Source organism: Electrona antarctica (assembly GCF_951216825.1).
Source record: "Electrona antarctica genome assembly, chromosome: 13".
Taxonomy (NCBI): Eukaryota; Metazoa; Chordata; class Actinopteri; order Myctophiformes; family Myctophidae; genus Electrona; species Electrona antarctica.
In genome coordinates this window covers 12,397,886-12,420,702 of record NC_136794.1, presented here as the reverse complement: position 1 = coordinate 12,420,702, position 22,817 = coordinate 12,397,886, and the positions used below count along the sequence as shown (strand labels likewise).

General features: G+C 44.5%; 1 protein-coding gene across 1 annotated transcript in view; it reads left to right on the top strand.

The window, feature by feature from the left end:
* Positions 1-22,817, top strand: part of vwa8 (von Willebrand factor A domain containing 8) — a 110,227-nt gene that overhangs the window by 76,108 nt on the left and 11,302 nt on the right. Inside the window, exons 38-42 of the mRNA XM_079518720.1 lie at positions 8,557-8,665; positions 9,425-9,581; positions 16,193-16,301; positions 20,750-20,875; positions 21,856-22,014. Of these exons, the coding sequence (XP_079374846.1) occupies positions 8,557-8,665; positions 9,425-9,581; positions 16,193-16,301; positions 20,750-20,875; positions 21,856-22,014 (660 nt within the window). The remainder of the gene's footprint in view (positions 1-8,556; positions 8,666-9,424; positions 9,582-16,192; positions 16,302-20,749; positions 20,876-21,855; positions 22,015-22,817) is intronic.

Genomic DNA, 22,817 nt, shown 5'->3' with positions numbered 1-22,817 from the left:
ATACATGTATGCAATGTAAACACCAGTGTAAACCAACACACCACGTCATTCCTCCATTACCATTGTGTTGAACTGCTGTGGTTTGTGGGGTTCTGTTCTCTTTCTTTTTACTCAATTCTCCTCTCCAGTTTAGCCATGCAGTTGAGTCCTCCCCCCACACATTTATGTGTGTTGTCACTGTTGTTGTGCCAGTGAGGAGCCCCCACTGGGAGGACGTAGAGACTTTCACCCTACACTCCTCCGTCCCCCAACACTCCCTGCAGCCCGCAGGACAACGCGCAGTGACGCTTCCCTCCCAATATCTATATATTTGCATAGACACTGGACTAATGCCGGATGCACCGCGTGGATTGGAACCCCCAGACTAATGAGTTGTGGGTAGGGTGACCAGATCCAAACTGTTCATTTGAGGGACAGAAGTATAGCTTGTGTGGGACAGGACAGGAATAGCATCGAATTACTTAAGTTGCTATTAAATGCCTTGATGTCATATTCGACCATAGGCCTAATTATTGCCTATCGTTTTGTTATTAAACCACTCTGGTGTGTCACTTTTATTTTTTTAATGCTAAATTTGGTCATAGGTGGTATGACCAAATTGGTACTGTAGCCTAGGGGATATTTCTCATGTTGTTCTAACAGGATTAAAAACACATCTTGCAGGAAAAAAGAGAAATGTACAACTGAAAAGTCAAAATGTGGGACAGGGTCTCAATTTGTAGGACGCCTGAAAAGTCTTGGAAATGAGGGACTGTCCCACGCAAAGAGGGACATCTGGTCACCTGGGACATCTGGTCCCTCACAACTTGTGGGGTGGTGGGCAGACCCTTTACCACTGCACCAGCCTAATCAGACTAATGAGTTGTGGGGTGGTGGGCAGACCCTTTACCACTGCACCAGCCGAGCGCTGTGTATGCTGCTTTTAATATTGTTTTTGCAGTGTAGTGGTAGTCTGCCACCTGCCTTGCACTGCCTTCCTATTTCACAGTTCCCCTGCCCTACCAAAGTAGCCATATCTCTCTCTCTCACACACACACACACACACACACACGCACGCACACACATACACACGCACGCACGCACGCACGCACGCACACACACACACACACACACACACACACAGACAGAGGCCACAGCCCATAAATCCCCCTCGGTCTGTATAGGCGTCTAAAGGGAGAATCAGAGAAATTTATGAGCCTATTAATCCTACAAGACCGTGGAGAAGAGGGGGAGAGAGAGCCTGTGGCAGAGACAGGAGAGAGAGAAGAACGGGACAAACATATTGAGGGGAGAGGGAGGGATATAGAAACATAGATTCTCACAGTCATAAAAAGTTGCCCCCCCCTCTTATTCCATTCCCTCTGTCTTCCATGCCTCTGCTCACTCTTTATTCAGAAATCAGGGACACTAGGCTATTCTGTATTCAATTATGGGCTTTTGTGTGAGTGCATGTGCGTGCATGTGCGTGCGTGCGTGCACGCGAGCAGAGCATGAGAAAAAGAAAGATACCGGGTGCTCGGAACAATTTCATGTTCATGAGGAAGGAAGGCACTGGAGCAAACTCTGACAGTTAAAGCCTTTAGTGAACAGGGTGCAGGTAAAAATTACAACGTTTCGATATACTGTAACTATTATGTATGTATGTATGGAGCAGTGGTGGAAAAAGTTTGTACACATTTTGTACTAAAAAGTAGCAATACTGCAATATAGAAATACTCTGTTACAAGTACTGTATTTGCTAAGGCCAAACCGCACCAATGCAACTCCTTGAAACAAAACCATTTTAAGGACATGTCACACCAATGCAACTCCTGGAAACAAAACCATTTTAAGGACATGTCACACCAATGCAACTCCTGGAAACAAAACAGATTTAAGGACACGTCACACCAATGCAACTCCTGGAAACAAAACAGATTTAAGGACACGTCACACCAATGCAACTCCTTGAAACAAAACCATTTTAAGGACATGTCACACCAATGCAACTCCTTGAAACAAAACCATTTTAAGGACATGTCACACCAATGCAACTCCTGGAAACAAAACAGATTTAAGGACACGTCACACCAATGCAACTCCTGGAAACAAAACAGATTTAAGGACACGTCACACCAATGCAACTCCTTGAAACAAAACCATTTTAAGGACATGTCACACCAATGCAACTCCTTGAAACAAAACAGTTTTAAGGACACGTCACACCAATGCAACTCCTTGAAACAAAACAGTTTTAAGGACACGTCACACCAATGCAACTCCTTGCAACAAACCAGTTTTAAGGACACGTCACACCAATGCAACTCCTTGCAACAAACCAGTTTTAAGGACACGTCACACCAATGCAACTCCTTGAAACAAAACAGTTTTAAGGACACGTCACACCAATGCAACTCCTTGCAACAAACCAGTTTTAAGGACACGTCACACCAATGCAACTCCTTGCAACAAACCAGTTTTAAGGACATGTCACACCAATGCAACTCCTTGCAACAAACCAGTTTTAAGGACACGTCACACCAATGCAACTCCTTGCAACAAACCAGTTTTAAGGACACGTCACACCAATGCAACTCCTTGCAACAAACCAGTTTTAAGGACACGTCACACCAATGCAACTCCTTGCAACAAACCAGTTTTAAGGACACGTCACACCAATGCAACTCCTTGAAACAAAACAGTTTTAAGGACACATCACACCAATGCAACTCCTTGAAACAAAACAGTTTAAGGACACGTCACACCAATGCAACTCCTTGCAACAAACCAGTTTTAAGGACACGTCACACCAATGCAACTCCTTGCAACAAACCAGTTTTAAGGACACGTCACACCAATGCAACTCCTTGAAACAAAACAGTTTAAGGACACGTCACACCAATGCAACTCCTTGCGGATAATGGTTTCATGCAACTACATGCAACTTCTCGCAACCGTTTGGTTGCAAGGAGTTGCATGGCGAATCGTTGGTGCGGTCTGGGCCTAACTGCTAGCAACTGATGGATGGTTTTAAACTGCTCCTCAAGCAGCAAGCTGGTAAAAAAGGGGATCTTAGTGCATTAGGGATATGAGACATATCCTATCATGGTGTAGATTCAGGCAGGTCTGTTAGCTGAGCTGCCCTCATCAAACCGGACTCATTAGCAAAATGGCAAACACTGACTCTGTATCCCTGACAGTAGGCCAATACAGAGATGTGCTCTCACATTCTAAGCATCAGCACATGCCGGTGGAATTGGGAGTCGATCGTTGCCTACTATCAAGTGCATGATTTGCACAGACCGAGGAAAGGAGATTTGAGATCTGATGACAGGTGGTGGATGGTTACAGCGCGGGGGAACGTGACTTTCCCCCTCCTGCCGCTAGTTCATGTCCATGGCATTAGTAATGGTGATCTGCCCCTGTCAGGAACCATGCTAGGACAGCGTGACGCCCTGGGGTAATGTGACCACACACACACGCACGCACGCACACCATCACTCTCTCTCTTTCTCTCTCTGTGGCTGCACTGCCCCACTGACTCATGCCCCTGAACTAAGTGCAGTGCCAACTTGTTGCAGGAACTTAGTCAGGACCCCAAAATGGACGCATGCCGTAATGTGTCCGGTCAAAAATCCTTCATGACCCCAAAAGAAAGACATTAGTCACTCCTTTACTGGCCGTGGCTGGAGCCAGAATGTCAGAATGCCCCTTCCTGGTACCACTGAGCCAGAATGTCAGGCCCCTTCCTGGTACCACTGAGCCAGAATGTCAGGCTCCTTCCTGGTTCCGGCTGGACCAGCTCATAACAAACATTATTTATGAACAATTGAGACCTTTTGTAAAGTAATCACTTCTGGAAAATAACAAGAAATATCACAGGTTGTTTTCTAATCACTTACTTTTCGATGTGCACAGAGTGCACAGTATATCATTTTATCTGAGGATCTAAACAGCAGCAGGTATCGTTTCTGGCTCTGAAGTATCGCGATATTTGTCTGACAGGCAGGAAACGGTGGGAAGTCTCGCGATACTTCTTGCGTTCAGAAAGGTACTTTGTGCTCTTTAGATACCATACCTCTATAAAAATTACACAGTGTACACATCGAATAACAACACAGCAGACAATAATGTGTTACATGTCTTCTGTTATTTCCAGAAGTGATTACTTTACAAAAGGTCTCAATTGTTCATAAATAATGTTTGTTCATGAGCTGGTCACTGAGCTCTCATTGACTCCAGTGCATTCTGCCAAACTTCCGGGTAGATTGGCTCCCATGAAAGTGTCCATGAAAGTGTCATGGCGCAGCCCAGTCACGTGACCACTTCACTTCCTTCTCAGAGCTTCACTTCCTTCTCAGAGCTTCCTTGGGTTCCACTGAGCCAGAATGTCAGGCCCCTTCCTGGTTCCACTGAGCCAGAATGTCAGGCTCCTTCCTGGAGCCTGACATGGATGCAGTTTATACTCTCATTCTTCTGAGTTCTGAGACGTGCTGACGAGAGCTGTTTGAAGAATGAGCTATTATAAATAGAGCTGTGTTGTGTACAAGGAAACTGAGGAAACCCCGATGTTTCAACTTCCTGTCTGATGGGACAGATTTAATCGGCACACAAAGAAACATGATGAGCATGAGGGTTCCAGAGACATGGACAACAGACCTGATGGAGGTGGTGTCTGACTGGGTGGGGAGGGTGTTGTGAGGCTGTGCGTGCGTGCGTGCGTGTGTGCGTGCGTGTGCGCGCGCGTGTACACGTGTGCCTGTGCGTGTGGCACATTAAGATAATAAGACCAGAGATGAGAATAGACTCTGCTGTTCCCAGTCACGTATAACAAAAAAAGGTTATGGAGGGGGATGTTATTTTAAGCATGGGTCTTTGACATCACATTCCCATGCACATATGCATCGTTTCCTTACATGGGATAGGTATGTATATGCACTATGCAGGTCAGCACTTTTGCTATTTTTTGCTGTGTTTGCAGTTTGACAGTATGACACACACACACACACACACACACACACACAGGCCAGAGAAGAGTGGCCATATGCTAGAGGTGAAACCCTGACAGACATCTTTAGTGGCGCTAATGGTTGACCTCCCACCCTTTAGCTTTATCACAGGACTATGGCATCTATTTCTCTGGTTACTGAGGTTAACTTTGGATCACCTGAACACACACACACACACACACACACACACACACACACACACACACACACACACTGTAGAGTGTGTGTGTTTGTCACTGTAGAGTGTAGAAGATGTCAGTTTGAGATTCTGCTTAAGGGATTAACTTGGTGAATTCTAGTGTATGCACCAGCCCGCACCCCCCGACCCCCTCTCTGACCACCGACCCCCCCCCCCCATCCCCCCTCATATCATTGTCATTCACATGGAGCAGTAACTGAACATTTTAACAAGTTAAAGGGATAGTTCGCCCCCAAAATGACTTATTTTCTATCGCTTACTCACGCCATGGAGCCTTGAATTCATGGAGGGTTATTTTTTTCATTCTTAAGCCAATAATTTGATGACCAGCGGAGACTCAAAGAGTGCACTTCGGACTACCGGAGAGTCAGCCGGTCATTAGGAACACGACAAAAACAGAAAAGTCTCCACAAATAAAGGCTTCATGCATGTGGAATTGATAGAAAATAAGTATTTTTGGTGGTGAACTACTCCTTTAATGTAATTTAATGTAGTGTGTAGTAGATCTAGCAAGGTACTGTTGTGTGTCTTACGCTGGGAACCTAGCAAAAAAGGTGGCGCTCACACGCTTTTATTGTGAGTGCAGGTTCACGCTACTGTTCTCTCCAAACCTGGACACAGTGGGACGTGTGACATGTGACTTTTTTATCGCCCAGCGAGAGGGGAAAAAGTCGTCACGTGCACGAGTGAGTGGAGTGTCCGTGCGCGGCCAGTGAGAACGGCTGCTGGTGGGTTCCTACAGCGTTAGTGTATGGACAACCACAGCGTTGGGGTCAGTGATAACCTTTTTTTTTTATCAAAGTTTCTTTATTAATTTTTCAAGTCACAGGAGTCAAAAATAGCATACAAAACTTTCTTGAACTTTTGTACCCCCCCCCCTCCCCCCCAGAGTATCTTGTACCATTAACAATGAAATTAAAGGCACATACAAATATACATATACATATTCAAAAATAGAAGAAATTAATCATATATTAGACACAATATGTAAACAAATAATAATAGTGATAACCTTAAAGGCATGGGTATACATTAACTGATTACTCTTTGGATGTGTGTGTGCACATCCAAAGAGTAATCTTTGGACCCCAGACGGGTCCATTTGGGTGTATTGTTATTTGACACAGAGTTAAATTCACACTGATGATTGTATTGTGTGTAGGTAATCTGCTGTGGTTTATATCAGGCTCACCTTTCTAATCTGACCACCTATAATTACACTAGGCTGATACAGCAGTACACAGCACTTCGTGTGTGGGAACTGAGAGAGAGATAGAGAGTGTGGGGGGGAGGGGGAGGAGGAGAGAGAGATTGTGTGTGTGTGTGTGTGTGTGTGTGTGTGTGTGTGTGCGTGTGCGTGTGCGTGTGCGTGCGTGTGCGTGTGCAACAATGTACAAACACATTGCCGTTACAAGCTCAACCGATTACAAAATGACTTTGCAAAGTCATCCACTCAAAAGTGTGTGTGTATGTGAGGTTTGTCTGTGTGGTCTGTGACTGAGTATCTGTGCATACATGCCTGCATGGGTTACATGTAGGCAGTTGTGAAAAAAGAACTCACATTTTCTACTTGAAATACTCTGTTAAGTAAAAGTAAAAGTTCAACATTTACTTGAGTAAAAGTACAAAAGTATTGCCATGAAAAAAAATTCTCTGAGTACCAAAAGTAGAAAGTACTCCTTATGTTTTTTCGTTTCAAGTTTTCAAATCGCATCGCGACGCATTGTGAGCTTGTAGATCTGCTATTAACGGCCGAAATGGGGTTTTCGAAAAAAGGGCTGAAGTGGTTAATGCATGTTTTGTAATATTAATAATCCATATATATTTACAAAGTAACTAGTAACTAAAGCTATCAAATAAATGTAGTAGAGTAAAAGTACAATATTTGTCTCTGAGATGTATAGTGGAGTAGAAGTAAAAGTATTGGAAATTGGAAATAGTACAAATACTTCAGAATTGTACTTAAGTACAATACAGTTACTTTCCACCACAGCATGGTCAGTGGCTCAGCACAGCAGACAGAGAGAGAGTATCCCTCCCCACCCTTACTGCTCCTATTAGATAAGTGTTTGTCCAAACCGCTCTGGGCATGACACAGCAAGCATAATAGATAATTCATTAAAGTAAAAAACGGTATAGCCCCCACGCACGCGGACGTGAACACGCCTGTGAACTTAACTGCGGGGCATGGGCTAATCGTCTCCTGATCCACACCACTACCTCTGCATACTCGGCTCGCTCATGTATTCCCAGAGTCTGGCCGGCTGCCCTACCTCAGTGTGAGAGCCTGCTGATCTTGGCTAAGAGGGTGCCATTGAGACGCAGCAGAAATACTTAGCACCTTAACCCCCTTTTCTCTCTCTCAGCCGCTCGTTCTACTCCCTCCCCCTCCACCTCCCGATGAGAAACAGAGGCTACTCTGTCCATCCATCTGAAATCAAAGAGTGGGGAGATAGAGGGTCTATTTTGTTCGTCCTTTCAATGGAACAAGTGCAAACTGATGCGGTTTGGGGATGAAAGCACATCAGGGGGACGAACGTGGACATAAGATGAGTAGAGGGGCTTGTTGTTCGCACTGTGCAGAAGGACAAGAGCCTTCCTGAAACTCCTCTGATTAGCGTCTTGAGTTCTGGGAAACTGTGCCCATACAAACTTCCCTTGAAATCTTTTCCTGGAGAAGCCCATTTGTAGTTACAGCGCACATGAATGAGCTGCTCTAGCTGAGAAGGATTCCCCAGGAATGACTATAGACATTGATTCTTATTTTTTACTGCTCAGATTAACTGTACAATCAACATTTAAAAACAGATCCATGCACCACATTAGAGGTACAAAAGTGAATTGATTATTACTAATCGATTATGGAAATAATAAATAATACATGTTCAAAATGAGTGAAAATAGCTGATGGTGAGTTTGTAGATTTCCAGTATTTTTGTGCAACACCACTTTACGACAAAGTATAAAATAGGGCTTAAAGGAGCACGTCACCCATTTTCAATCATATCTTCATAATAGTAGTCCTTACTACTGTTCATTATAAGATGCCACAATTTCTGCATCTCATTGGTGGCATATAGATAGTTCAGAAACCTGCCTACTTACAGTATGACATCATCGATGAGGACTCCAAGCTTAATAGAAACTACAGCCTTTCTCCTCCTAGAAAATTAGCATGCTGCAGTGCCATTGTTCTTGCATTCATAAAATAAAGTTAAATCTTGTTTGAAATGACCAAACCTAATCAAATTTCTTTTCCCGTGTTGATTCGTTGATTTCATTAATCAAAACGTATCACTAGAAAAATGGCTAAGAAGATAATCAATAGCTGTAGCACTCAGCCCATCCATCTCTTTCTTCTCCCTTCAGATTACCATTCAGAGGGAAAGCGGTTTGGATGTCACAGCCCCGAAACACGGCAAGATCGACCCTGAGAACACTCCTCATGTCGGGGGCAACCAATGGGCCGGAGGCACAGGTGGGTGCGGCTCACATTCACACATGTGTTCTATCTCAACCAGTAGTCCTCGAGGGGGTTCCAGGTGGTCCACAGCTAAATGATGGAGCAAATTGACCCTAATAGATCTTGTAAAGTGTAAAATGAACCAAATGGACCCTTATTAAATCTTTAACGCTTGAGAGTGTGGTTCCATTATATGCCACGCAAGTCTACACAATTAGAGAATGTAGAAGAATTGTTATTTTGATCAACGTTTGCCTGTTATCTCATCTAATGGTACCAACATCAATAGATTCAGATTCAGATACCATTATTTGCCATTGTGTAAAACACATAGGAATTTGTTTTGACATTGCGTGTGTGCATTCCTTATTCCTTTTTTCACATATAAAAAAAATAACAACAACACAAATACAACACCATGCAGGAAGTATAAATATAAAGTGCAGAGTTTATGGACCATAGTGCAAACATGTCCGGTGACACTCCCTAGGGGACAGGGGTGGGAGGGAAACCAGAGTCATTTACAATAGAGCATGGCATTGTGGACAAAATCAAAACAAACGACAAACAAAATATTCAAAGTTTTGGGTCTGAGAGGCTAAATCTCATCAAATGGTGGTCTGTGGCTACAAATGCTGAATAAATAATGGGCCTTGATATGAAAAAGGTTGAAAATCACTGCAAGGTGTTGACAGGATTAAACACCACCATTATAACACTCTTCCTGGAGGACATACTGTCTAAGAACTCTCTACTCTCCTCTATCCTCTCCAGGGGGCCGGGACACGGCAGGCCTTGGCGGCAAGGGTGGTCCCTACCGCCTGGACGCGGGGCACAAGGTTCACCAGGTATCCCAGGCCGAGAAGGATGCCGTGCCCGAAGCGGTCCTCAAAGCAGCCCGTGAGATGGGGGAGAAGGCCTTCAAAGAGAGGTACAGTAGGCTACACAATCTAGGCTCTGGCTGGTTGCAGCGGACAATGGTTTTTGTCATTTGCTTCTTTGCTTCTCTGCTTTCATACAGAGCAACATACAAGTGCAAGATCAGAGTAAATGGGATGAACCTTAGTCGACTAATGACAGGGTAAATTACCACATAAGTAGAGTGCAAAGAAAAACAATGTAATGCTACAAAGCGACTATGATACCAGGTAAACATCAAACCTAGCATCTGTCTAAACAACATACAGTACTATCTAAATAACGTAACATAGTGAACAAATAACCAACAGTCATCTGAACAGTTTAAAAGACGGGATACAAGGAATGAAGAGGTGAGGCGGAGACTGTAGAGATGAGGTGGAGAAGTGTGTGTGTGTGTGTGTGTGTGTGTGTGTGTGTGTGTGTGTGTGTGTGTGTGTGTGTGTGTGTGTGTGTGTGTGTGTGTGTGTGTGTGTGTGTGTGTGTGTGTGTGTGTGTGTGTGTGTGTGTGTGTGTGTGTGTGTGTGTGTGTGGAACTGGAACACAACATGAGAGCAGTGAGTTTGTCAACTGTAACAGATTTATTTAATATAATGTGGTTAACTATGCTTGCATTGGGCAACTTTTAAACTCTTAATAGTATTGACAATACATTTGATGTGTTTTGCTGAAATATTTCCTCTTTTGATTCAAGGATGTTCAACATTAAACATGGTTAGTCATGAAAGTACAATGTGTCATTATGGGCAAGAGATAAGAGAGGTTGTTTAGCAAGGACATAAAAACTGTCCTTGTATCCTCTGAGGTACCATGACTGCTGTGAGATCATGGTCGGACTAATGGGGGAGCTAATCGGTTTTGTAGGCTGAAACTATTTCCAGATATTCTGTCAATAGCTATAGTAGAAAACATGAATAGCTTGAGAACATTTTATTTGTAAAATATAAATGCAAGTGTGAATACATTTCTCCCTGCACAGCACATTAGTAGACGACGAGCACGGCAATATATATGTTACAGTACAAGTTTAAAAAATGGCTCCCGTTTATTTTTTTTGGCACGGGAGGCTGTGGCCGGGTCGCTTTGAGGGAACGCTACCTTATATTGTGATCTCAACCTGTACATTTTCGGGACTGAATCTTGAATTTTGCACAAAATCTGTATATGCACCTGGCAACCTATACTGAAAACCACTTCTAGTGCCCGCAGCAACAGGTGTCTCCAGGGCCACATTGCCATACACACACACACACACACACACACACACACACACACACACACACACGTGTATCTCTCTGCTTCCCCTAATTCACAATATAGCAGTCTGTACAGTAATTCAACACGTCACGCTGCTAATAAATTCCTTCCCCTGGAAGGCAGATGTGCGACCACTGGCCCACTTTCTCACCAGACAACCTTTTCAGTAAAGCTCAATTCACTGAGTGGTTAGGAAAGAACCCCTGCTAACCTTAATGTGCAGCTGTGCTGACGGGTTTCGGTGTGTGCGTGCGTGCGTGCGTGCGTGCGCGCGCGTGCGTGCGTGCGTGCGTGCGTGCGTGCGTGCGTGCGTGCACTGAAAGAGCGCCCCTTTCAACAGCCCAACCATGAAGGCTGTCTCTGTTCTCTTTCTCTTCAAACAGTCTCCTTCTCTTTACTTTCTCTCTCCTGTTTATGCCCTCCACCCCCTCCCACCCCTTGGCTTTTCCCACCACCCCTCCCTCTCTCTGCGACCCTCCTTTCAACACTGACCACTTTCACACCGAGCCGACAACCTCCGATGCTCTCTCTCTCTCCTCTCGGCCTTTTTCTGTCTCTCTTCCCTCTCTTTTCTGCTCTCCCCACCTCCGCACCTCCATGTGATACCTGTCTGTCAGTGTCACACTAAGCCCTGGTGTAAAATCGTGTAGCTACATGCCGACAATGTGCTTCCAAGTATCTGTCGCTGCATTCAGCGGGCTGCGCTGCGTACCAGGCCAAGCCAAGCTACAGCCTAGCCAAAACCTCCCCGAGGTAAGATACCGCAAAGAACGTGGAACCCAAGGACAACAAGGACCTCTTGAATCAGAAAGACAAATACATGGATTGTCTTGCTGTCCTGGCCCTGGGCCTGTTATATACATTCTAGGGCAGATCAGTTTACTTAGCTGCAGGTTAAGCATCAGTCAAACGTAGAGTGATCCCACCTAAACCTTTGAATACCTGACAGTGACACACACACACACACACACACACACACACCCACACACACGCGTGTGCACACACTGAATACCTGACACACGCGTGCACACACACACACACACACACACACACACAGTAAAAAACAGGTGCAGGCATGCGCAAACAGAAAGAGTGTGTGTGTACATGTACAGGCCGGTAGTTAATGGATACACAGGGGCATGCATGTGCACAGTGAAATCCCAACTGTTCATTTAACTTTCTCTCTCGCTTCTCGTTTGCCTGTTCCCTGAAGTAGAGGGCAGGTGTCTCTTGGTACTTGGAAGTTGTTTGTGTTAGCTGAAGGGAATGTCAGTCTGACTGCTTGTTTTCATGGGTTGTTTTGAACGAGGTTTCCATACTGTCTCTCTCTTTCTCTCTCTCTCTCTCTTTCTCTCTCTCTCTCTCTCTCTCCCTCTCTCTCTTTCTCTCTCTCTCTCTCTCTCTCTCTCTCTCTCTCTCTCTCTCTCTCTCTCTCTCTCTCTCTCGCCCTCTCTCTTTTTCTCACTGTCTCATCAGAGGAAAGTTGTGGAATCTGTAGGAAATAGCCAGGGCCACTGGCCAGTCTCTGCTCACCACAGACACACACACACACACACACACACACACACACACACACACACACACACACACACACACACACACACACACACACACCTACAGGAATGTGTGAAGGAAGCCACATTGCCAAGCAGGCCAATGTGGTCTGAGACGACGTGTTGTGAACTTGTGAGGCTAGAGAGAGAGGGCTCTATTTGGCGCGTCTTAAGTTCAGGCGTTCAGGCGTCATAACGCCACCATCTTATGCGTTATCCATATTATGCAAGTCGTGCTGAGCACACACACAAAGGCTTACGACTAGCCAGCATATTTTACACATTGGGGGAGTGTTCATATGTTAATTAACAGTTTAAGGGCCCATGACGTAGATGTCTGTCATGGTACTTAGTACGGGTCATGTGCCCGAGACGGAGATTGATTAATCTCCGTCAAATTAGTGATATCAAAACCGGTCGCATCGCTCTACAGCCTAGAAGCGCTTGTTGCGCAATCCTCGGTGTTGCACAACAGTGACACGTCATCGAAAATGTTCCCTGCCTGTTTAGCCGACAGCGAAAATCTTAAAATGTTAATAACTCGCGATCTAAATCATCCCGCTTAATTATAAAAAAGGTTATGTGTTTGACGGGGCCCCGCTGTCCAGTCGCTAGACTCGTTAGATTTGATCTTACCTCCCGTTGTTGTCAATCGCATCGATAGTGTTGTGGCTATTGTTAGCTGCTACACAGACATTCACAACAACATCCGGTCCGTCGATAAAAGTGGTCCGGGCGCTATAAACGATGGGCACATTTTATTAATGGATTAAATAACCCTGGGCCCTTAACACTTAGGCCGCTAGCATTTATTGAAAAATTAGGATCTAATTCACGCCAGCATTTTTTAAATTTGAGCTCTTATTTTGAAAAGCCGCCATTTCCGGTCCATGAGCAGTAGTCATAACCTAGGAAGCTACACGGAGCGGACAGGCCTTGTTTACCATCTGAAGCCAGACCGGAGCTCTGGAGAGCTCTACATCGTCCGATCTGTGCCGTCAAAGAAACGCTGTTTTGACCAAAATGCCATCTGGGACAAGGAATAGGAGATACAGGCGATTGAAAGAAATGGATAGAATGGATTCTTATGGCGACGACGATCTAAGATGGGCGATCCAGTGCTGTGCTAACAACACAGCTAGCTAACCGGCTAACGTGAGTAGCATTTTGGCTCAAGCTAACGAACGCGCTATAAAAGCTCAATTGCCGAAGGCCGTCGGCAATGGCGTTAAGCGTCAGTATCAAAATTATGCTTCAATTGACTTTAATCATCGGCAATGGCGCGCTAAGTGTTAAGGTGTTAAGGGCTCAGTGCGGTATCTGCTATGATGCCCCTTGACTTAAAAAGACTCAGCACATACCGCTAAGATGTGGGTAAAAAAGAAGTGCAAAAATAAATGTTTGATTTAACACAAGAGCTGATTGCTTGCCTGCTCAGCAGTGTTGCCATGTCTGCTTATTATAAGCGACTTTGGGCTTATTTTTCCTGTAAAGTTGCTTGTGAAATGAAATGAAATGAAATGAAATGCTTACTATATTTACCCAGGGTATCTGGGCTAAGCTCAAGAACTTGTTTCCAGCCAGGCCCTGCTCATAGAACATTTCATCGTAGTGGTTCAATGCCTTGTTCAAGGGCACTTCAGCGGTGGTAATTTTAACGTGTCGGACCGCTGATTCGAACTGGCGACCTTCCGGTATCAAGACCGCTCTGCAATCCGTTCGGCTTGTAAATATTGGTAGTTGCTGGTTGCGTTTTTTTTGGGCTTGTTTCTAAAGTTTAGTTGCTTATTTGGGCTTGTTTCCTAATGTTGTTTAAACCCAGTGATTCTCACACAGTAACATTTCCTGGCGGGTATAATAAAAAATAAAAAAAAGCTACTTTGATTATTTAGACTAGAGTTTTCAAGCCTATTGTACATGCTTCACCAGCAGTGAGTGGGCAATGTGGGTCAATACACGCACCTGTTGCAAACAGTACAGTGATCATAAGATATGATTCAGTGTGTGTGTGTGTGTGTGTGTGTGTGTGTGTGTGTGTGTGTGTGTGTGTGTGTGTGTGTGTGTGTGTGTGTGTGTGTGTGTGTGTGTGTGTGTGTGTGTGTGTGTGTGTGTGTGTGTGTGTGTGTGTGTGATATGTAATAGAACAGGGTTTGGCTGATTGCATGGCTGATGCACATGCAGTCTACACAATGTACCACACACACATACTCACTCTGATCTGCTTCATACTCGTGCAACCACAAACGCACCCTCACTTGCACGCGCGCGCGCACACACACACACACACACACACACACACACACACACACACACACACACACACACACACACACACACACACACACACACACACACACACACAGAGAGACAGGGGGTAATGCTGCTAACTACTCCAAATCCCTCTGCTTTTGAAGTTGTAGCTCTGCTATGGTCACGCTTTACTTGTCGCCTGAGCCTTGAAGCATCTGGGCGAGAATCTCTCCATAACAAATGTGCACGCGTGTGCACGCACGCACGGTCACCCTCACATGTAGCAGGGGCCGTGCTTCATCCCTTTGTACATAGATTAGAGGTGCTGACGTATATGCGTGTGTGCATGTGTGTGTGTGTGTGTGTGTGCGCGCACACATGAGTGCGTGTGCGCGATGTGTGTGTATGTGCACACGATGTGTGGGGTCAGGAATTGCTACTACCTACCTGCACAGTGGGGTGATTACCTCACCTTGGGCACACCGCACCTGGGCTGGAGGGGAAAACACACACAGACACCCCACACACACACACGCACACCTACACACCACGCACGCACGCACGCACACACACACACACACACACACGCACACCTACACACCACACACACGCACACATGCACACACAGAGTCAGTACTTCATACTTAACACCAGTGACCTCAGTCTCAGTTGGCCACAGGAGGTGTGCTGAGCTCATAGGAAGATGTACTGTTCTCATCCCTGATCCCTGCCTCTCTTCAGTTGCTCTCTCTCTCTCTCTCTCTCTCTCTCTCTCTCTCTCTATCTATCTCTCTCTCAGACTGCTGGGCAGACTGCTGGGCGAGTGCTGGCGCTTTGGCATGGGGGGTCAGATCAACATATGGAATGAATTCTGTACTGGCCATATATGGAGCATGTCTTGAGTGTACAGGGTTTGATGAGGTCAAATCAACATATGGAATGTCAGAACAGGTCAGCTCCATATATGGAGATCTAAGGGTGGCAGCGGGGGCAGTGTTTTGAGTGTACATGGTTTGATGAGGGCCGAGGTAGGGCCGGGCCTTAATTTTCAGGCGTGTTGAGAACTCTAGTTTTCGCCAAAAGGGAGACATCGAAGAGGAAGGACGGATGGGGAAGGATCAACATATGGAATGTCAGAACAGGTCAGCTCCATATATGGAGATCTAAGGGTTTGAGGTCAGATGTAGAGTTGCTGGCCAATATTGATGACATCAGAGATCTCCATCCCTGATGATGTCACGAGGCATGACCATATCAGAGTAATCTAGTAAGAGAGTGGCGACACGCTTTGATCTCGCCGCAAAGTGGGGCGCTATGGGCTATATAGTTCCAAACATTGGAACTATCCCACTCCTAAACATTTTGCCAAACATCACACACACTCCTATCCTCCTGGTGGAGACCTGTGCCCAGAAGGGCACTTTTTCTAGTTTCCAATAATATGGGCTGAATTAGAAAGATGTGGTTTTAATAAAGAGCTTTTCAAATTCAAAATCTCTCTCTCTCTCTCTCTCTCTCTCTCTCTCTCTCTCTCTCTCTGTTTCTCTCTGTCTCTCTCTCTCAGGTTGAAGGAGATTGATATGACTCAATATGATGCAGAGCAATACGAGCGCTTCTCCAAGGCGGTGAGGAGACAAGTTCAGTCTCTGCGCATCATTCTGGACAGCTTACAGGTCAGCCTCCAACTCCATCCACAGACAGACAGACAGACAGACAGACAGACAGACAGACAGACAGACAGACAGACAAGCATGTTGTCTATCTGAGAGCATGCAAAGGCACTGCAGCAGAGAATAATATTATGTACATTGACAGTGGGTTAGGGGTTAATGCTATTGGGTGGAAGGGCAGCGAATGTGGGTCTTCACTCAGTAGAAGCCCTAGAACCATACCCTACTTTAGCATCAAATTTAAAATTAAAATGGACATAATTTACAAAAGTGCATACAGTATCATGATAAATGACTAGACACTGAAAGCAAAACTTATTTAGGTAATGATATCATGTGTAAAGTCACGTCAAGTCACCGTTGACTCCAATGGAATGTCAAATATTTCATTAAGACTCGTCAGCTCAGGATTGACCATTAACTCATTTACCTTGCCGAGATCTCAGATTACCTGTTCACCGAGACACGGCTCGGATATCAACAACATTACATGAACAACATAACTTCAATTAGATTCCCATAGCTCACGTTCCTCCACTCATAGCTGATTTTAATTAGGGGCTGCTATGTTATTTATCTACAGTAACTCAAGATGATGGCCAGACGGTACATTACTCGTTTTAAGCTTTAACAGTAGCTTAAAATATGTATCTGAAAAAAGGAGGTGAGAAAAAAGCAATGCAACGCAATGCAAAATATCTGCCGTTTCCATTAGTCAAAAGTACCCCCTCGCAGTACCCCACTCCTCTCGCCTCCCGGAGGGAATCGACGGCTCCTTTCTTCTCCTGTCCTCTCTGTAATTACTATGGCAGACGTTATTGTTGGACAACACTTATTATGGAAGCGAATAAATGCCATACTTCAAATGAAATGGAAAATTCGAAAATTCAATTGAAATAAGAGAAATCTTCTTTTTTGGGGGGGCCAAAAACGAATATGTAATGCAATAACATCTACGGTACATTTCATCTTCAGGTGTGCTCATTCTATGACAGAATAAAATGAATACAAAAAATGCCTAACTAAAAATAACTAACTTCACCCAAATCCAGCAGGATTGGATGTTGTTGGGCAGAATACATAATTTGAAATGCTTAACAAGAGCAGCACAAAGCTTCTTCCAAAACAACAGCACACACACACACACACACACACACACATGCAAACATTACATTATTTGTGTGTGAAAGTTTTCTCTTTATTAAAATGCTTAAAGAAGTTGTTTCCAGCTATCGATCAGGGTACATCACTTTTCACGTTCTGTCTCCTTTAGCCCAATGGGTTAGGGTTAGGTTACAGTCAGATACAGTAAGTAGCTTCTACTGTACATGATCAACACAAATGGACGTTCGCTACTGTAGGCTGAGAGAGAACAATGGCCCTGGAATGGAAACAGCGCAAGATGGTAATTGGTTGACCTCAGTCTACCCCACATGTGGACACTGGACAGGAAAGAGGGGGTGCATGCTGTCCCTCAGGAGCAACGTGATTGGCTGATCAGATGAACTCTCTGGGCAGGGGGCGTGGCGGAAATGCACAATGTTGGATTGTCTCTGTTACTGTAGTTTAGATTTGATTTTCCTCCCTTTGTCTGATGGTCTATGGGGAGAATGTGTGTGTGCGCGTGTGTGTGTTGTGTGTGTGTGTGTGTGTGTGTGTGTGTGTGTGTGTGCGTGTGCGTGCGTGCGTGCGTGTGCACGTGCGTGTGTGTGTATGTTGTTTGTGCACGTGACAAGAGTGGAAAATCTTGTAGTATGTGGAAAAAGATTATTATAGAGCAGCAGTCGGCGTAAAGCCTTGCTCTATTATTCCCCATTCCAGGTGTGAGGTGAGGCTGTGTGTTAGCATGTGCATCCAGGTGTGTGTAAGCCCATGGCTTTGAACATGAGAGTGGCTCTTTGTTTGTGTTTGTCCTTGTTAAAGAACAAGAGAAAATAATAACAGCATTCTTCTGTCCCGCTGTAAAGATGAGGATGATAATAACCGCATAATCAGTGAGGAGGGACTGACAATGAAGTCATGGGTTATTTTATCATACCTGGAGAGTGATTCACGGGATCATGCATGCACGGTCCGTCGCACGCACACGTGCACGCACGCACGCACACACACACACACACACACACACACACACACACACACACACACACACACACACACACACACATACAAGCACACACACACACATAAGCTGGCGAGCCCCCAATGAACTGATACAGTATCGTTTATCCTCCTCTGTAAACCGCTCTGGGGGACCCCACCCCCCCCACCCCAACGCTGTTTAGCTTTCAACAATTGTCCGGATTGTGCAGATATAAACACCGGATCCTGCCTTTTCATCCTGTAGAATTACTCTGCCACTTGCCAAAATGGATAATAAAAAACCCTATGAATTTGGCACATTTCCACCCATGCATGTACTTGAAAGCAAATCAGGTTGTGTGTGTGTGTGTGTGCGCGTGTGTGCGCGTGTGTGCGCGCGCGTACGTGTGCACGTGTTATTGTTCACACAGTGACACGCCCCATTGCACAACAAGCCTCAATATAGGTAGATACTCACCTGGGTTGTGACAAGCTGATTGTATAACACACATTTACAAACACACTATTAGACACACACACACCTATAGACTCTCTGAGCTCATGTGTCAGGGAGACCTATTTAGAGCCAGACTGATACATCGGTTTCAAATGTATTTATTTATTTATTTTTTACTTTATTGAGTCAATCACATGTACAAATCCTTGTTACAAATACATTTTCTTTTCACATTTGTTTCTCACATGTTTCATGTCACTGTTGTTGACTTGCTGACTTTGACCCATTTTTTTGTGCATACAGTACATACAGACAACTACATCCCTTCACCTATTTCAAAACACAAGGAAATTAAAAGAAAAAGAGAAAAAATAAGAGGGTAGGCCCATGTTAGACTAAAAACTTTCATTTCATTAATTTATCTGTAGACCTATAGGGGTAAGGTACATTTAATACCAAATATACAGAAAATATACAGACAGAGAAAATAAAAATGAAATAGAAATAAGGATATTAAAGGTGTGTGCAGGGGGTTCAAATTTAGGGCTAGATTAATTAATTTCAGAAACCATAACACGATTAAAATAAAATCCCGCTTACTTTTTGCACCACGGAACCATTATCACTGGACGAATTTCAGGCGTACCGATAGTACGGTGCACGCAATGGGAGAAGAAGCCACGGTGTTAATTACAATTCGTCAAATTAATAAAGTCCCAGCCCTAGTTTCGATATATTGGCCATTATTTGACTCTTTGGACAAAATTGGTATCGGAAAATGCAGCCGATGTGTCTCCATGGTTAAGCACTTTCAACCTGGTGTCCATGTCGATATTGGTGAAGCATTTTCGGAAGTCTTCAAAATAGGGGTGCACGATCCGATCTCAGATTATTTGCAGGCTCATATCTGCCGATACCGATTCTGACCGATATTATACACAATGGACCACAATGGAACCAACCCTAGGCCCTATAGGGGCTTGGCCCAAAGTATTCATAAAGTATTCAATCAATCAATAAATATAATCTTTAGCCATTGGCGGTCACATTATTACTGCATCATCAATATCGGTGAAAATGCCAATACCGATATGGTATTTTTTTATGGCCGATTCCGATACACTACCGATTATATGGTGCATCTCTACTTCAAAACTCTCTTCAACTGCACGTTGCATCGCGACATGTTGTCTCTAGACCTACAGTAGGCCTATTGTTGGAGATGTCAGTGCTTCTCGACGGGGAAGGCATAAAAAAACACCTCTACCTGTACTGGGTAACATGAAGTGTAAACTGTGGAACACTATTCCAAGGGCATTATATAAAACAAAACCACGTGATAAAAAAACACCAAAGACTTCACCTGCTGTCACACTGCCTTTTGTAAAGGTTCTGCGTTCAACCCAAGGTGGAGAGGCCCGGATCGTGTTCCCTCTTTTGTTCCTTGTCCTTTTTTTTGGGCAACTCCTTCCTCCTCAGGGAACAGATGAAGGGAAGAGGAGAAAGTAAAGCTCTTCCTCTTTCACCCTGCAGGAGGAGGGGAACGGGACACTAGAAAGACCCTGCTGTCAAGTCTCTATTGTTTTCCTGTGTGTGTGTGTGTGTGTGTGTGTGTGTGTGTGTGTGTGTGTGTGTGTGTGTGTGTGTCTGTGTCTGTGTCTGTGTCTGTGTGTGTGTGTGTTAGTGTGTGTGTGTGTGTGTGTGTGTGTGTGTGTGTGTGTGTGTGTTTTATATAAATCTTTTTATTGAGATTTTCACTGAAAGATATCCCAGGATCAGGTAGACACAGTAATAGTCATGATCACAGATCATATTCCTATATATGACAGATTTAAACATAAGATCTGAGTTCTTTTGTTTGCAGGTACAGAGATAAATAATAAGGTGACTTGTGTTTGTTTGTTTGATTCAGGCCAAAGGGAAGGAGCGACAGTGGTTGAAGAACCAAGCACTGGGAGACCTGGACGACGCCAAAATTATTGACGGACTCACCGGAGAAAAGGCCATTTATAAACGCAGGGGAGAGCTGGACCCAGAGGTAGGCAGGGGTGTGTGTGTGTGTGTGTGTGTGTGTGTGTGTGTGTGTGTGTGTGTGTGTGTGTGTGTGCGCGTCCTTGACCTTGACAACTCTCAAGCTACTTTAACTCAAAAGCAGTTTTTTCTGAGCCACACTCATTCCCTCTCTCTCTCTCTCTCTCACACACACACACACACACACACACACACACACACACACACACACACACACACACACACACACTGTTGACCTTATCTGTCAGAAGGTACATTCCAGTGGTGTGTGATTATTATTACACCCTCCAATTCTGGTCTGGATCACACACGGTTTCAAGTCGTCTCACAAGTTCCAATGAAAACACGCACATACTCTCTCTCTCTCTCTCTCTCTCTCTCTCTCTCTCTCTCTCTCTCTCTCTCTCTCTCTTGTCTCACACACACACACACACACACACACACACACACACACACACACACACACAGACAGTTCCCACACACAGTATACATACTTCAGCCAAAATATGCATGTCCTGTTTGTTTTTACCTCAGTTACCCCGGAGTGGTGAATATTTTTGGTCTGCCCTGAAGGCTTCTGGGAGGTGTATGATGAAATAATTGTGTCCTTCCTTGAAATCCCAACCACAGCAAATACATTGTATTTAATGCTATTTTTCACTTGCACACTATGGAATTAAACTCTACTTTTTTCCGCAAAAGAAGACAAAAGCTAAACACTTTGTTTTGTCCAACTATGGCACAGCGGAGTCTTTTTTTGGTCTTTTTCATTCAACAACTTCATAGTAAGTACGCTGTAAAATCCTCAGTGGTAATTTAACTCTGAAGTAAACAATCAAGTCAAGACACACAGATGTAAATAGAATTTTATTTTAATTGTAATTATTTATTAAATAAGAACATGAGGTATCTCTATCTAACACAGCTAACTAGAGCCTGACTGATGTGTCTCGTTCATGTTTGAATGTGTCCATGTTGTGTGTGCAGCCCGGCAGTCCTCAGCAGAAGCCCAAGCGGCTGCGGGTTCTGGTGGATGTGTCTGGTAGCATGTACCGCTTCAACGGAGTGGACGGCAGGCTGGAGCGCTCCATGGAGGCCGTGTGCATGGTGATGGAGGCGCTGGAGAGCTACGAGCACAAGTTCAAGGTAAAACACCCCCACCCACACAGCCATCCGAATCTGAATCATTACTTGCGCAAGCAGAGCGTGCAAGTATTGTGGTCGGCTGGACCAGAAGTGTATGTAAGGTAGGCGTGGTTATAATCAGCTTTTGATGGTGACGTAATTAGATTACATACATGTATACATACATACATTACCTTTTACCCACCCGACATTGAAACATATCTTAATTACGTCACCATCAACAGCCAGTTATAACCACGCCTACCATGCATACATACCACTTTCGGTCCAGTCGACTACGCCTACCATAGAAGTTAATAGGCAGTATATGCTACATTTCAAAGAATATTTTAAAGTTACAAGTTGGCACTCTGTCACTCGACAGAGTGCAGTTCTAGTTTCTACTCGTCAGGCATGTTTGGAGAGACCACAATGACCATTAACCACTTAATTAATTTACCTAAATCCCAAGCAAAGCCACATTTTCACTACATTGCCAGTACCAACTAAACGATTAGCATAATTTGCTGGCATAGGCAGTTAGGATTAGTGGTACGAAGCCTGGCATGGATCTGCGCTCCGAGGAGCGCACTTTCCTAGTTAGGATGCCAACTCTATGAGCATGTGAGTGTCTTAGGCCCATACGGCTGGGCACCTTTGATGCAAGTTACTAAAATAAAATAAATCATCATCACCACCACTAGCAACCATCCAGTGGGCCAGGCCTCAGCAACCACAAAATCAGCTGAGCTCTTGACTTGTACCATACATTGTAGACGGAGATGAACTGAATCTACGCGTTACAAACTATGACATTTTCACAT